Raw genomic sequence first — 16,885 nt, 5'->3', positions numbered from 1 at the left:
TTTTCTAATTTCTAATTATGCGCATCTCGGTGGTGAGGAATACATGACTCTTACTCTAATGATAGTTAATGCCGCTGGCCTTTTCATCCCTGCTTCACCATTGACGATTGCCAGGGAATTGGTGGTGTTTAAAAAAAAATGAAAAAAGCACCCCAAAAATAACAAACCCCCCACACGTCCTTCCAGTTGGCACATCCCACCAACAGTCCATTGTCAGCATTATGTTTGCCAGGATCTCCGTCTTGATGGAGGCCAACCACCCTTGGATGGCCTTTGGAAAAGTTCTGACTAATGGATTAGAACATATACATGCAGATGCATCCTCAGTGCTGCAAGGACAGCCGTGGCATCACTGCATATCCAAGGCTAAATTTCACCCCAGCAGCAAGAGTCACTCCCAAAAACAAGACTTGCAACAAAAATATCATTGCTGTGGGGTTTTTTGGAAGAAAACACCAAAAAAGCCCTGGCCTCTCTGGATTTATCTCCTGCCCTGACCTTTTTCTGGAGATGATTCACATTGATATAAGTAGGAATTTTTGCTTCAGGTGGCTTGATCACTCTCCTCATTGCACCCATTTAATTTAATACATTGGGGTTTTTTTGGTGCATCTCGACATTTGACATGTGCAGTCCTCAAAGGGAAATAATACAGAATGTTGCTTGGTTTATCACTCATCCCTGAGCTGTTCTGTTCTTGGATCTGAAATTTTGCAAGACAGGCTGTGTGTGGTCTGTAGTTTTTTGGAGGACTCTCCACAGCCTGCCAAGCCACTCTTGATTTAGGGATCTCACAGAACTCCACAAGCTGAAATTGGGCACAAAAGATGCGGAATTCTAATATATATTTAGATTGTTTCTTGCAAAAAAAAAGTGTTCGTTTCTGCACTTGGATGAGCATTACTTGTTCTTCTCTTTGTGACAGGTCACTGGACAAACTCACATCCTTTATATCAGCAGTATCTGGACAAAGCTGCCTGTGAATTGCCTGATTTTGCTCCTTTACTGATATGAGAATCCCTCTGCAATATATCCCAACCCCCAGGGAAGGTGTTTTGCTCTTTGCATCACCAGGTGGGCAAAATTGCCTCTTCTGACCTTAAAAATTCACATATGGAATGCTGAAAGAGTGCATCAGGATGATGCCATGAACCTGTCTACCCACTTGCTTTCCATGGAGACCACATGTGGAGGCTTGATGGGCAAAATAATGGCACTTGGGGATGTTTCCAGAGTTAGCTGGAAGAGAAAATCTCCATTCCAAATGGAATCTTCTGCGGCACCTTCCAACAGCAATGGGTACAGTAGGAAATTTGGGTTGCTATGACAAAGAAGCCACCAAAAATGATACGAAGTGTCCCAAACCATTGATATGCATCACCATTTTTTGGGAAAAGCTCTTATTTTGCCTTGTTTCTACATCAAGAGCTGGCCATCAGACTTGAAACAAGAGGGTACCAGACAAGAACATGAACTCTATCATAAGCTACATTGAAGAGCAGTAATTCCCAAAGAGATTCCAAATTTTGGGGCTCAAACCAGCCATCAGTCTCGGCTGATCCCAGGAAATGTGTTGTCCTCATTGTGTGTGTGTGTGTGTGTAAAAACTATCTAAAAACTGGGCAGGGGTTTGCTCCCTTATGGAAAGGTCTTATACTCTTTGCTCTTATGGAAAAGGTCTCAGAGAAAGTCTTGGAGAAGGTCTTGCAAGGTCTACAGAGAACATTGACAAGATGGCCAACACTACAAATGGAGCTCCAAGACACTGGTCACAATGTTATCTGCATAACTTGTTCCTCATCCCTTACCCTCTCCCCACCTCCCAAAAACCATCTGCCAAGCCCCAGCAGCCTCTACCAGGTTGTCGAGCTCGGGGTCATCGCTGAAGAAGGGCTTGTGCTCCTGCTCCTGCTGGTGGACAAAGTTCTCGATATCAACGTCAAAGCTGGCAGAGGTGATGCACTCGGAGCCCTGCGTTGCCTGCTCACACTTCTCAAAGAGCAGAGTCAGCAGTGGGAACAGTGGGTGCCTGCAGAGGATAAAGGAGACCCCCCCATAACACCCACTGCTGGAGGTCCCATGTCCATTTTCACCCCACACCATTCAGTCATTCCATCACCAGCCTGCTGGTTCAAACCTCACTCCCAAGCCATTGATGAATGTGGTCTTTCAAGACCTTTTCCAACAACAAAAAAAAAGCTTAAAAACTGCACAATTCACCATCTTCCCTACCAGGCAATGACTTCTCCCAATGTCTTGGTGGTTTCCAACACTGTACTAGAGCCCAAACCTCCAAAAGGTTTTTCCATGGCCATAAAGGTTTGGCTTTGGTGTGGTTGTCTCAGAGCCATATGCTGTCCAGGTAGCTTTGCATTTGGGGGAATGACATCAGCCCTTGCTCATCACTGGTAATATTTTACCCAAAAATGTTTCTCTTGGTTGGAGATTATGGGAATCAGTTGGTCCTTGCAGCATCCTGGGGACTGACCTTGCTACAGGCTGCTTCTCCTCCAAGATGTCTCTTTGTGCCTCTGTGAAGCACACCCATACCCACCCATTAAGGGAAAAATGATGTATCCTACTTTTTTTTTTACCATGAGATGCCTTTTAGAAAGCAGAGATTGACACATATTGCAAAGCCAGTTTGCTCTGATGATGATGAAATATAAAATGCAAAAATACGACCAACACCAAAGCACGTGGAGAAGAAGCAGATGAAGACCAGAAATGGGGGAGAAATGCAAGATGCTGCTCTAGGGATGGTCTCCCACAACACCTCAGTTATAAGTGACTCCACCACTTCACCTCCAAAAACTGATGAGGAATCTCTTCTCACCTCTCTTTTCTCTCTCAGTTTCAGGTGAAGGGGTTAAACCCCTGGGCTAAATCTTCATTTGCAGCTGCTAATACCGCAGCATATTATAGTTTAAGCTGTGCTAATCCTGGTTTAATGCAAGATTCACCCCAGCTGGAGTGGAGAGTGGAGGAGGAGGGGGGTGGAAATAATTTCATAATTTGGGCAGCCCCACCGGGGCTGAGCTGAGGGATATGAAAAGCAAATTCCAGGCGGCCAGCAGAATTATTGGGACTTATGAGCTGGCAGCTCAGCAGTGGGCACTCGCTGCTATTTCCAGAGCTGCTCCTTCAATTAGGAACAGAAACATGGAATGACCCCAAGGATCGGGGAGAATATGGGGGGAGGACTGCAGCCCCCCCCCCCCCCCCACCCCCCCCGGTGGTTTCTAGCCCCTTTCCTCAGAGGGTTTCCAGGTACCAAGGATGGGTAAAACTCACAATGCTTGGTATTAATAATTGGGGGATGACCCCCCCCATGAAGGTCTTGGAGCACTCAAAAGGAGGAGGATGAGGTTTGCTTTTTGGTTGGAAATAAAAAAAAACAAAATATAACTATTTTAAAAGTAAATAAAGAAACAAGAAATAAAATGCAATGGAATGAAGTGAAATAGAATCCAATCCAATCAAATCAACAAATACATTACAAAAATTATAGTGTTAAAAAAAAAACCAAAATGGAATAAAATAGGCTAAAATGAAAATAAAATAAAAAATAATAATAAAACAAAACAGGGGGAGGTGCAAACCCCTTAGCCATGGGTTAAGAGAGAGCCCCAAGGCCTGTAGCTGAGTGTGCTGCCCAAGGAGTGGCAAAATTTGGGTTTCTGCCATAAGCTACCCACTGACTGGTTGTTGCAACTTTTATTTCCTTTTTGCATGCCAAAAAAATAAAGCTTTTTTTCCTCTATTTCCAACTTTCCTGTGTCCTTGACAGGCAGGGGAAGGAATGCCCATCCATGGGGGATGTAAGTGGATGTTGTGGCATGAAACTTGATAGCTGAAGCCCATCCTTACTATGAAATTTGGAGGGAAAAACAGCTGGATGTCCACGACAGGTGGGGAAACAGGAGGATTTTGGCCACTGAGGGTGTTACACAGATGGAAAATCACCCCTATGGCACAAGAAATGGTTTTAAGGCAGAAAAATTTCTTTTGTAGAATATAGTTTTGCAATTTTTTTTTTTCCCAGGGAGTCCTGCAAATCAAATGGCTGAACCAGCCCTGACATTTCCCTGCCAGAAAGAGGTTGTTGGCAGACACTAATAAAAAGCATTTGACATGGGCTAATAAAGAGAAATGAATTCCTTTAATGGCGTCATTCCACACCTTCAGCGGGGTTTGGCCCAACCTACTTTTTTTTGACCCAGCTCCAATATACCCCTTTCCCTCCTCCAAAATACCACAAAAAAGTAGAAAATAAACTTAATGCAAAGATTGGAAAAATCCATCTCAGGGTGGCTTAAGAATCAGTTGTCATGGAAGCCGAATCTTGACTGGTCCAAAATTCATTGGGATCCATTGGGTTTCACTGTGGCATAAAGTAAATAGAATACTTTTGCTGGGAAAGTAATTCCATTAGGAAGTGATGCTACTAGACCAGTCCTGGCCAAGCTGCTCCCAGGCCATGCAGGGAGGGGGGGGGATAATTTTTTTTCTTTTTTTTTTCTACTGTTTTTATGGGCTGCTGGTGGAGCACAAAACCTGGTGATGACTTGCCCATTGTTTTTTTATTTCCCATCATGTTTTGCCACTGATTTCCCAACATCTTGATCATTTGACGTTTGCAGCCAACACTTCCACCTGATGCAAATACTGAAAATTAACAAAATCAACAAAAAAACATTGTTCTGGGTGAAGAGGAGGGCTGAAAACCCTCTGGTGTGCACATGTTACTAATGAAACAGACATGACCCAGATTATTGGCTTTACAGTTGAATATTCTGATTTTGGGCACAGGAAAAAAAGGCTCCCCATACTGGGGGGGGGGCGGAGATTTGGCTGGTATCCAAAACCAAACATCTAGGTTTGGGCAACCAAGTCCATACCTGGGACCAGCCAAAAAGTTTTTCCCCATTTTTCTGGTGGGAAATACCACTGAAAAGGTACTGCTGGCTTGTTTTGGGGTTTTTTGGTTTGGTTTGGGTTGGGTTTTTTTTGTACTTCACATTAAAGCTATGAAAGCTCCAAAGTTGTTTTTTTTTGTTTTCATTCTCCCATAAATGTTGCGAAAAATCCATGCAGAAGTGCAAAGAAAAGGTGTCTTCTTTTCTGAAGTGACCGCTTTTGCCTTGAGAAAGTTATTTCCAGCATGGGAAAAAATCTTGAGACCTGCCACTAATAATCCTTTTCCTGGGATGCTGGGGGGTTTATTCCATGCCTTCATCCTCTTTTCCAGTTCTTTTGTGATATTTGGAGTCAAAATACTCTGATTCCTTCACTTCTGACTTGCAATTTTTTGGTTGGCAAGACCCCATGGCACTGGTTTAAGCTTTAACAGTAATTATAATATACATTATTGTTGCATCATTAGTGTATGCATTATAATATTGTAAAAAATTGCATATCACTTATAAAATTACATATTACTTACATAATTATATGATTTACATAATTATGACACTTATTACAATTATACAATAATTCCAAAGTGACCCAAAAAAGAGGAGCATGAGGGCTCCTCCACCCCACACCTGTTGCTGCCCACACCCCTACAGATCCATCAACTGCAGATTTCAAATTAACACCTGACTTTACTCCTTCTGACAGCTTTTTTGGCCCCAAATTGCATGAGTTTGCCCTCAAAGAAGGCTGATTTGGAGATAGGTTGTGGGAGTGAATACTTTGGAGGGGAGGATGCTGCAAAACCAGGTCCACGAAGGAGCTCCATCACTTTGCACAGTTATTGTTGATAACAATTAACCCTAAAAAGCAGCTAATTGCTAATCCCCACCTCCATCCCGTTCTGTTGTGTTAATTAATGCACTACAATAACAGTGGATTAATAATGCATTAAAATAACAAATGAATTGATGCATTAACCAATGCATTAATTAATGCCCTGCCAGATCGATGCATTAATAATAGATTACAACCCCTAATGCACTGATGAAAGAATGCATTAATGAATGCATTAATTAATTAACGCCCACTGCTCATTAGCTCAGATCACCTGTAGACAGCTCGTTTGTCAGCCTCCAGCTGTGCCTGGTGGTCACCAGCTGCTGCAGGGACCGGGGCGGTGGTGGCCGAGGTGGGGAGGTGGACGGGCTGAGCCTTGGTGGGTTGCTGGGTTGTTGCTGTCATCTGTGAAAGAAGGGGAAAAAAAGAAGAAAAGAAAAGGAAAGGAAAATTGAGTTTGTTTGTCAGACGTTTTCACTGCATTTTGCTGCTTTCTGCGTCAAATTTGTTAAAGTTTAAACAGGAGAAGGATGTTTTGGGGGGTAAAAATTTATACTAGCATTTTATCTAATCCTGGAAAGACAAGGTTTAGGCTTTTCCCACTTTCCCCCCACTTTTTACTTGGGGAAAACACAGGAAAAAAATTCCCAACATCCTTATTGCAGCAGTACAGCCTAGGCAGGGGGGTAGTTTATTATGGGATGCTTTGCACAATCAGCTGCTTGCCAAAAGTCTTTTTTCAAGCAGGTATTATTGTCTAGACACACAGACATTTCTAACCTTCCAGAATTTCCTCAGCCTCTTCCAGCTCTCCAAGTCCAGGATGAGTCATTTTTGTGCCATGAGAAAAAAAGAATAATCTTGCCAGTGCCCAAATCACCCACCTTTAGCCCCAGACAGCTGATGCAATGGGAACAGGGCTGGAAATCAATAAGGGAAAAATTCCCTCTGCTCTACTAAGGACTTTGGTTTCCTTCTAAAGAACGGGAAATATTTCTGTTCAATATTTGTATTTACAATAGGAGATGTGAGCATGCTGCTACACACATAAAGCACTGTGCATCCCTCCAGTAGCACCCCAAAACCATCACCCCCCTAAACTGCACATACTTAGAGGTAATTTCTCCTTAAAATTAACAATTACATGAAGGAAATAAATTGCTGCATGTAGGCCAGGCAGATGCCCCATGACACATCGACTTTATTTTCACAAGAATCAGCTACAAGCAAAAATTTAAGGAGAATTTTCATTGTCTTGGGTTAAAATGCATCAGCCACCCCCTAACCTCCCCAAATCTAGTGATTTTACCTATAAAACTCTGTGGAAAATGCACACCAAAGGGGTGTTTCACCTGTTGTGGTGTGGGAATCTTGTAAAAAAATCAACATTTCCCTATTTTCATGAGTAAATCTTCAGTCCTTCCTTGAGCTGGATAGAAAGCCTCTGTCTCTTGCTAAGTATGGTACATAAAACATTTATTTGTCTAATATACTTGTATCTTCATTCCTGCTTTTATTTGGAGATAAATAAAATATCTCTAGATTTTATTTATTTATTTATTTGACTGATATGCTTATGTATTTCTCGTCTTATTAATATAGAAATATTTTTATATATTCTTTATTTGTCTAATAGAATTTTAAATTTATTCCTGTGTTTATTTATAGAGAAAAGCAATCTTTGTATAGATATTTTTCTTATAGAATTCTACATTTATTGCTGTGATTATTCAGATAGAAATGGAATTATTATAAGTATATAAAATATAAAATATATAATAGATAAAGAAATACATGTGAATATATTAAAAAATAGATATATTTTTTAAAAAAACTAATATACATATATATATGGGTGGGTGTCCACATTCTTCTCCAGCCAAACTCACCCCAACACTCAGGTTCTTAGCACCAAAAAAAAAGCCGATTTCTCATCGCCCTTTAAAGCTGCATAAACCCAAACCAGCCCCAAACATGGCCACCTTCTGCTTCAAAAATGTTTGACTTTAATATCTCCTGCTTGACCTTTTGCTGCTGGTATTGAGCTTTTTATTTTTTATTTTTTTTTTAGTCTCCTTTATTGTTTCCAACTCTGAAGTTTGGCTCCAGCACGTACAAATTCAAAATTCACCCATTTCAGTGCTAACTCCCCCAGCCCAGAAATTACTTACAATAAATGAGTGAAAATTTGGGTTCACTATCCCAGCACTTTTTTTTTTTTCCATTTTCTAACTAAAACCAAACGACAAGTGGATTTTGGGATGCTCCAACCACACCGTAGAATATCTCCCTGTACTCTTGTTCTTTTTTCTCCCTATTGTCTCTCTTAAAAATTACTTCTTTTTGGAGAAAAAATGGTGGTTTTCCCCCTTTTTTCGTTTTTTTTCCCCTTGTCACTCTCATTCACAGGAGGCCAAAGTCCTTCTTGCATTCTGCCTCAAAATCCCGCCAACCTGGATCATTTTCCAGACAAGTCTGCAACTTAACTGTGCTATTACTCAAAAAAAAAGGCTCCTCAGCAGCCATTTGGAAGCCACTACCTCACCTTGCACTAAAGTAAATAATTATAAAAAATAAAATGAACCCCAAATTGTTGGAAAAATAGGTGAGAGGATGCTTGGATGCAAGTATCTGCACCTGAATAGAACTGCTTGGTGGGGAGGAGGGAAAAATTATGCCAAAAAGTGTCTTTATGGAGTAGGTGGGGATGGGAATGGAGGAAAAAGGCAGCAGGTTTCTGGCTCAGGAGCATCTTGGCACTGGAAAAATGAGGAATTATGGGAGAAAAGAGTGTAGATTTGAGTATTAAAGTTGCAGGTGTCAGAAATTTTTTTAAATATGGATTTTTTTTAATTAATTTTTTAATGGCCATGAATAGTTGCAGGAGGGAAACAAAGGTGTTACCAAAATAACATTTCAAAAATTAGGTTGGGATTACGTTTTATCTTCTAAAAGTAAAAAAAGAAGGTAAAAAAAATTATGCCAAGACAGGTTTTTAAAAGTAAAACAGGTTAAAAAAATTGTTTCAGTTATGTAAAAAAGTAAAGCAAAAGGGGGCACAAGTGTTAAAAATATGTTAAAATATTCCAGTGTTTAAAAGGTTAAAAAAAATTGTTTAAATTATGCTTAACAATGTAAGAAAAGATGTTGAAACTCTGATGGATTTAAAAGTTCGACAAAATATATTCTACAAAGTTTTTTAAGCTGTTCCAAAATGTAAAAACGGAAAGTAAAATAATCCCTGTATTTTTGCAAGACTCCCGTTTTTCAAACAAAACCCTTCTTTTCAAAGGAAACCCTTAGATAGAGTCCTCCTATAGCAGGTTTCAGTGCAATTTTCCCTCTTGCCTGAATTTGTTTTGAAGATTAGTGTCAAATATCTCAATTTTAGGGAGCAACCACAGCATCTTCAAGGCAAGAAAATCCTTATATTTGCAAGGTTTACCCAATTCCTTTTTCTTTGACAGTAAAATTTTTCTACCACCATCACAATGGTTCTGAGCCCAAAAATGTGCCAAGGACACCTGGAGTTTGGGCTTTCACTAAGCCTCCTAAAAAAATCAACGTATCTCCCAATTTTTAATTTGTGACTTTAAAAAAAAAGTTATTAATTTTTTTTTTTAATATTACTTTTTTAAGTTTCCATTTTTGGTCCCAATGGTCCCAATGGTGCTCAAAAGCACTTTTTAGAGATGCTTTGGTTGCTTTCTCTGCTGAAAATCCGACATATTTTTTAAGAATTAAATTCTTAAGAATTAAAAAAAAAAAAATCTTGGGTTTTTTTCATTTTTTTTCCATTTTTGGCCTAGATGGAACCACCTAAAAAACAATTTGGGGAGGGGGCAAAACTGGTTTTAGTGCTTTCTGTCCGATGTTGAAAAATCAACACTTCCACACTAATTTTACTAACTTGAAAATACCTATTTAGATAAAAAGTTAATTACTTAATTAATTCCCTTTTAAAACTATTTTTCCAATTTTGGTCTTGACAGAGCCACCTATAAGACACTTTTTTTGAGAAGGCAAAGCTTCTTTCATCACTTTAAGTACTTAAAATGCCTATTTTTAACCCAATGTTATTTTGGTAAGTTTTCTTATGCAATGGCTGAAGACTTTCTCTTGGCTTTTAATTTATTATGGAAAAAATACACATATTTATGCAGCCTCTTTCATTTCCAACAGGTAGAGCTGCTCTATATAAATGATGTTCCATGACAGCCATTCAGCAGCATCAGGTGACTTTTAAGCCATCTTACTTCCTTTGAAGAGCAGCTTTTCCCTTAATTTGTTCTTTTTTTGCACAAAATGTGCGAATCTCTTCTCCCTCGATCCTCTTCTTTAGCACTTGGCTCCCAAAACCAAATCCCATGATGACGAGATGGTTGCCTCTCTCATAACTGATGTTTTTTTAAATTTAACCCGCTCTCCCCATCTCTATCCCACCTTTGAGGAGCAGAATGTAGTGCAATTTGCTTTTCCAAACCTCAAAAATCCCAGTTTTTCACGGGAAAAAGAAAGCTGTCACCGCGTCAATCAGGAAAAAAAGCAATTCCTGGCTGCAGCTTTTCCTTCAAATGCATGAAACTGAAGGAAGAACGCTCTAGCGACCCCACCGATTGGGGGAAAAAAGGAATAATTTGGGCAACGACGCTCTTGAGGGTCCCCAAAATTCAATGTATTAAAAGAATGAGCAGATAAGGGGCACGGATGGGCAAGGCAGCGGGGACATCTCCGGAGGATGCTGTGGCAAATCTCGGCTATTTTAAAAGTCCCTTAAATTGCCCATTAGTGTTAAAACGGCGTCGCGGCTCCCTGCTGCGTTAGCTAGAAAGGCGATGTGATTCCAGCCGGGAAAACGGAGGGGGGGGAAGGGTGGAGAGGGAAGAAAAAAATTGGGGGGAGGAGAAAGGGGGGGAGGAACCGTCTCGGAGCAGAGCAGCGAAGCGAGCAAACGATGACAGAGAAGTTGGAGGAGCCATAAAAACCCCACCGAGGTGTCGTTAGCAAGAAGTGACCTTTTCCCACCAACAGAGATGAGCAGAAAGGAGACCCGGGTGGCTCCAGGAGGGCCCATAAAAGTCGATTTATTTATTTTAGCTCGCAGAGAACAGGCTTGATTTTAAATTTTTTTTTTTTTTTCTTTTTTTTTTCCCTTGGAAGCGGACTTTTTCAGCACATGGGAGAAAACCTCGAAATTTTCCACATCAACCCCCAAAGATCAGCTCTGAACCCAGAATGCCATCCAGTTCAGCACTCTATCCCAATCACTGGGAACTGGAAATGTCACTTGGCCCCACCCAAAAAATCTCAGGATGGACATCTCCAAACTCCAACCTTGTCCAGCCCACTGGGGTGCTCCAGTTGGGTTTCTCTTGGACAAAATCATCTTTTTTTAATAATTCCATAACGATGATTGGAAAATTTATTCGACTCCTTTAACACTGGAGATGGAAGTCTTTAAATCAAAAGGCCAGTTTTCATTTTTGCCAGGCTCTGAAGTGTGTTCTGGGGTAAAATACTTTGTAGTAGTCATTATATTAATTAATGGAGGAGCTAAGGTGTCACACGGGGTCTGCAGGAGCCCATGGGTGCTGGGGGACACTCACCTGTGGGGTGTCTTGGTAGGGAGGAGGGGGCACAGTCTGCGTGGCCATCATCGTCAGAGCCGGTGCCGGGGAGACATGGTGCATTCTGGGTAGGAGTCACATTGAGAACCTGTGCAAGGGAGAAATGCCACTGGATTAAGGGGAATCTCCTCATCTCCTCCAGAAAAAAGCCTTTTGAAAGTTAAAAAGAAAAAAAAAAAAATGGACAGAGAGGAGAGGTGATGTTCCTCACATGAGCATCATGGTACCACTCCACCACTCAAAGGAGAAACTCCAACTTTGACAACTCTTGCTGTAATTTATTATTTGCAATGTGTTATTTTGGATAAAGAACACATGAGGGATGAAGTGAGGAGGGTCACTGATAAGGAGACCTTCTCTGCAAAGTAGCCAGGAAAGGGCAGAGGTCTCAGAGATAGTGGCTGCCATTGGTGCACCTCATTAGATCTTCCTCCTTGTGAACCCTAGGCATTTTCTTTCCACCCTTTATGACTGTAACAACCATGCCTAAATGGGAATTTCCATCTCTTTTCAGTTTTTCCTTTGTTTTGGAAGCAGGGAGAAAACTCAGAAATGCAAAACCTTCCATTTTCTGAAACTACACACACACAAAAAAACCCTAGATGACTTTGTCTTTTTGGCACTGTGGAGTCACATGCCCAGACTTTGCTAAATCCTGAAGGGACATCAAATACCCAGTGCTGAGATGATCAACGCAGGTGACTTCTGTGTTGCCTTGACCAACCCAGTTGACTCCTTTATTGAGTTTTCCAGTCTCATGGAAACTGAACACCATGCCACCACCCATCACTATGGACATGAACCCAGGAGGCAGTCTGCAACATCTCACCCTCAACCTCTCTTGAAGTTGCTCTTCCTTCTCTAAATGTATTTATTTAGGGGAGAAACAGACTGTGGGTTTTTTGGTATCTTCAGGTCCCAAGGTGGTAAGAAAAGAAGAGGGACACCAGGAAAGGACAAATTTGTAGAAAACCTCCTGGCTGGATGCTGTCCTCAGGGACAGACCTGGTGGAAGATCTAAACAAAAAGCAACTCTTGGCCCCAAAATTCCTCCTCTCCTATTATTTCACTGCAGCTGTGTGGCTGCTTCAGAAGAAAAGCCAGTAACCTAACTTAAATCCTCAAAAAAAAATCCTTGCCCTGAGTTACCTCTGAGGTTCTGAGCTCTAGAGTCAGAAAACTCACAAAGCCACTCAGTAAAATCCCTCCAGGGCCTCCAAAAGTCTACCTGTCCCTGCAATGACACATTTTTCTAAGAGATTGTGTCTCTCAAAGGGTTTGCTTCATTGTGATGCTCATTGTTGGGTTGGGTTGCCCATTGGGTTTGCATCTTGTGAGGAGTCATGGAGCTATCCCAGGAAGAAATGCAGAAAGTTATTTCAAGTACTCTGGTACTGTGAGGTGATCTACCAAAGGGGGTGGCTTCTGCCATGAAATGGTGATGTGCAGGAAGAAACACTCTCAGACAAGGCAGAAGATGAGCTCAGATGAATTCAGTAAAAACCAAGACACATTCTGGGTCTTCAGATGTCTCCACATTTTGTGGGGGGTGAAAATTCACAATATTCTCATCTTCTCCTTGAGGTCAACATTGTTTTGGGGAATAATCCCAAAATTCTAGTCTTCTCCATGAGGTATACAGTTACTTGGGGGAAAATCTGTAATATTCCGGTCTTCTCCATAACATCCACAGTTGTCTTGGGGGAGATTTGCAGTATTTTGGTCTTCTCCATGAGGCCCACATTTTTGGGAGGGAAGATTACCAATATTCTGATCTTCTCTATGAGGTTTTGGGCTTCACAAGAATCACCAGGCACGAAGGGCACCACGCTTGTGTGGAAAGCCAGTCCTGTCTGCACAGGTTGAGTGTCAACCACTCATTATTTTGTAGGAATAAATTAAAAATATATTTTTTAAAAAAACAATGCATGATGGCTTTTCTCACACTTTCCAATAGTATGGCTGCTGTGAGGGGGATATTTGGAGAGCACACAAAAAATCCTGTGCAGGACCATGGTCCTTGCATGACACAGACCTCTCACAGTGAGGAAGATACTGCATTTATGGGATTAAAACCAAAGATTTTCATCTTATTTCCCCAACAGCAAAATAGCAGGAGGCAAAATGAGCTGCTACTGCCTGAACTTAAAATCTTTGGGGCATTCATAGCCTTGAAGGGTGACACAAAGGGGAAACTTCCCCACCACAAATAGCCACAGCTGGAGAAAAGAAGAATTTAGCACCATGACAGTTTACAAATCTCGGTGGAAAGCTAAAATAAAAAAAAATCAGAGATTGCTATTTTGGGGCAGAAATTAAAAAAAAAAAGTCCTGCTTGGCATCTATTGTTCCCAGCAGGAGCGAGCCTACCACAAGCATGTGGTGGCTTACTGCGGGGTGTGAGCTTTACAGCTGAATGTGTTCCCAGAAGGTGGCAGTCCAGAGCCCAAATTAATTGTTGACTGTCATCTCACCTGCTAAAATCCAGCCACTGGTTCAGGCTGTCTGGGCATTTAATTTGTTTGGAAAACAGGACTTGGGGCTGAATGTGAAAAAAATAAAAAGGGAGGGGTGGGGGAGAAAAAAGCTAAAAATAAATGAGAGACAGCTGTTGTCACTAGTGGTGTATTTATGCTAGGGGAAACAAATGCACTTGGGTGCCATAAATATCAGGGAAGTGCTGGGCACCCATGGGAAAAGCCGGACGAGTGTTTCACTCGGAGCCCCCAGCCATGAATCTCAGGATAACAGAGCAAAGCTGTCAGCTCCTTGGATTTATCAGCAGCCAAAACCAAGGAAGGGTCCAAAGCTGCCTTAATCCTTTCTTCTTTTTTACATTTTTTTAATTTTATGCATTAATCCTCTCAGATACATAGATGTATATATTTACTTTTTCCCCCGTTTTTTAAATCAATTTTAGCCTCGTGAACCCTTGGCTGTAGGCAGCCAGATGACGGAAGGAGTGGAGCACTGCCAGTGCCTTACCAACCCTGCACAGATCAGCTCAAGGCGACAATCAAATTTTGGGCAAAGAGTGAATTTTGAGGGGCTGGGGGCAAAGGAGGGCAGGGCTTGCAGCCAGCTCCTGGGGCATTTGCATGGAGGAAAAAAGAAGTGAGCAATAAAACCCATAAAGGCTCTCTCATTTCCAGGAGCGGAGTACTTTAGGTTTTTGGCAGCAACCTGAGATAAAAGTATCCTAAATTTCCTTATGCAGTAAAATTATTTCATCTATCACTGAAATATTACCATTAAGCTGGAAATGTATTTCCCGCAGAGCTTGAGTATACCTAAAAGAGTCTCAGATTTATAGGCTGCCTTTTTGCCAGCAATTTATTACCTCCTCTTTCAAATAAAAATAATTAAAGACTAAGTTGAGAAGTTGATTTTTTTTTCCCAGTGTGGTCACTGATGCCTTAAAACATTCTTAAAAAATCAAAGTACTGCAGACAGTTGTCTGCCACCCCCCCTAGTGACTATGACCTCCTTGATTAACCAAACAGCTATAAAACCATATTAGAAGTCGAGCTGAATGCAGGAAAAAATTTAAAAATCACATTGTTGGACCCCATGTTGTTGTTTTCAGCAGATGTTTATTTTAACTTTGCAAGGCGCAACTCTAGTTCCTGACTCAATGGGAAAACAGGCATCGTTTGCTCCAGCTCATTCAGCAAGTTCTTCCCTGCAGCAAAACATGCCACTGGTACCAGAGGTTTCAACATGAGAAATCACAAAATCAGCTTTTCAGGCATTTCCTCTTCTCTACCCAAAGTTCCAGAATTATTAAAGATACTAGAGGATGTTTTATCAGCCTAAGAAAGGTACTTCTCTATTTTTTTCCTTTTTTTAGGAATTTAGGTAGCCAAACTTCTATATGAACCCAGGTTCTGCACTTGCAGCATCCTTTGCTCTGGGCCAAGATGCTGGTTCTCTAAACATTGACCTTTGTACCCTTCCCGGCATTCACTTGCTGGGCTATTGTCCAACCAAAAAGAATTGAGTATGCTACAACCACTAAAGCAGATGGAGATTTGAATTCTGAAGTATAAACACAGGACTAGAGCAAACCCTTTTTCTGTTTTTCTCTGAAAAAAAGCTCTTGGCCAACACATAATCACGAGGGTAAGAGGGAGATGCCACCTTGGATGATGCCAAAAACCTCCTACCAAGCAGAAGTTTGGTTCATTGTTGAATGTGACATCTCCCCTGGGCGCAGCAACATTTATCTATTTAATATTTTGAATTTATTGATTTTATATTTTAATTTCTTTATTAATCTTGTATTGGGATTTATTTGTCTAATATTTGCATTTATTTTGGATTTGCAAATCCTTTTCCCCCCACCCCCAGCCCCAGCTCCATAGAAAGGGTCAAGCCACTATGGTGAATTGCTGAGAACAAGAACTATTACTGCTAAATATTTCTCTTCTCTCTGTAGATACCCATCCCTAAAAGGCTCCGGGGATATCTCTGCAACATAAACACGAGAATAAAACCTGCAAGAGCTAGTCAGAGCTTTAGTAGACAAGGTTAATGTACCTTGAACAGCAGCATTAAACAACTTTGTTCTTTGTTTTTAAGTGAAGAGCTGAGACACCTACATGGATTTTAAAGTGTTATTTTTATAGAGGGAGACCATTAAAGCACCTTCCAAAACAAACCAGAACAGGGAGACATCAAAGAAGCTTCTTCAAAGTAACCTGAAAATACTTGCAGTTTGTGCAATCCAGCCCCAGCCCAACAAAGTTCCTAAAAGAACAAATTGTGATTTTTTTTTCAGAGGGCAAATTGAGAAGCTTTGATGTCAAATGAAGCCAAGAAACCGAAAAAATGCACAAGCTTCCTCTTGCTGGACATGAATTGTCCACGAAAGGTTTCTGATTGCCTTGAGAGCTCTTGCAAAAACTAGGGAGTGGATTAATTTTCCAACAGTTCTTTGCTACGAGCAATTAACTCTGAATAATTCATGATCAAAATCTTGCCCGATGCTTCCAGCCCTTGACTTGCGCTCTCCGTTTTCCATCAGAACCAGCTGATCCCAGGAGAGAGGAAATGCTCCACACCCCCATTTCCATCATGTCAACTCCAAGTCGCAATCCTGCACTGGCCCTGCCATGGGAAGGTCTGATCCTCAAGGTCTCAAAAAGGTTCAGAGGAGCTTTGTTGAGGACAAAGACAACAATGACTAAAAGTGATAAGTTCTAGAGAGATGGGCTGGAAGAAGCTTAAGTGTGGGGCCAAGATAAACACGGTGCTGGGAAAATGGGAGATTTGGGGTTTTTACACATATTCTGTCTCACTAGGTAAGGTGACATCAGAGCTTGTGTTTCAAGAATGAGCAGCAAAGAAAGAGTATGGTCCAAAAAAGGTCTTCCTTAGCAAAAATTTAAACATCAGCCACATTTTTTCCATCCTTGGTTGACAACTGTGGTCATCACCCATTTCTCAGACAGCCCAAGCATTGCAAAGTGCAAACAGACCAACCCTGGTGCAAAACCCACCCA

General features: G+C 41.2%; 1 protein-coding gene across 8 annotated transcripts in view; it reads right to left on the bottom strand.

Annotated features, from left to right (window-relative positions):
* PKNOX2 (PBX/knotted 1 homeobox 2) overlaps nt 1-16,885 on the bottom strand; it is a 70,266-nt gene that overhangs the window by 13,254 nt on the left and 40,127 nt on the right. For all 8 annotated transcript variants that reach the window (XM_030464782.1, XM_030464784.1, XM_030464780.1 and 5 more), the window contains 3 exons: nt 11,361-11,469; nt 6,026-6,159; nt 1,858-2,029 (listed from right to left, as the gene is read on the bottom strand). In XM_030464782.1, the coding sequence (XP_030320642.1) occupies nt 1,858-2,029; nt 6,026-6,159; nt 11,361-11,444 (390 nt within the window). In that variant the 5' untranslated portion in view covers nt 11,445-11,469. The remainder of the gene's footprint in view (nt 1-1,857; nt 2,030-6,025; nt 6,160-11,360; nt 11,470-16,885) is intronic.

Source organism: Calypte anna, chromosome 24 (assembly GCF_003957555.1).
Source record: "Calypte anna isolate BGI_N300 chromosome 24, bCalAnn1_v1.p, whole genome shotgun sequence".
NCBI lineage: Eukaryota > Metazoa > Chordata > Aves > Apodiformes > Trochilidae > Calypte > Calypte anna.
This window is presented reverse-complemented; position numbering and strand designations above follow the sequence as displayed.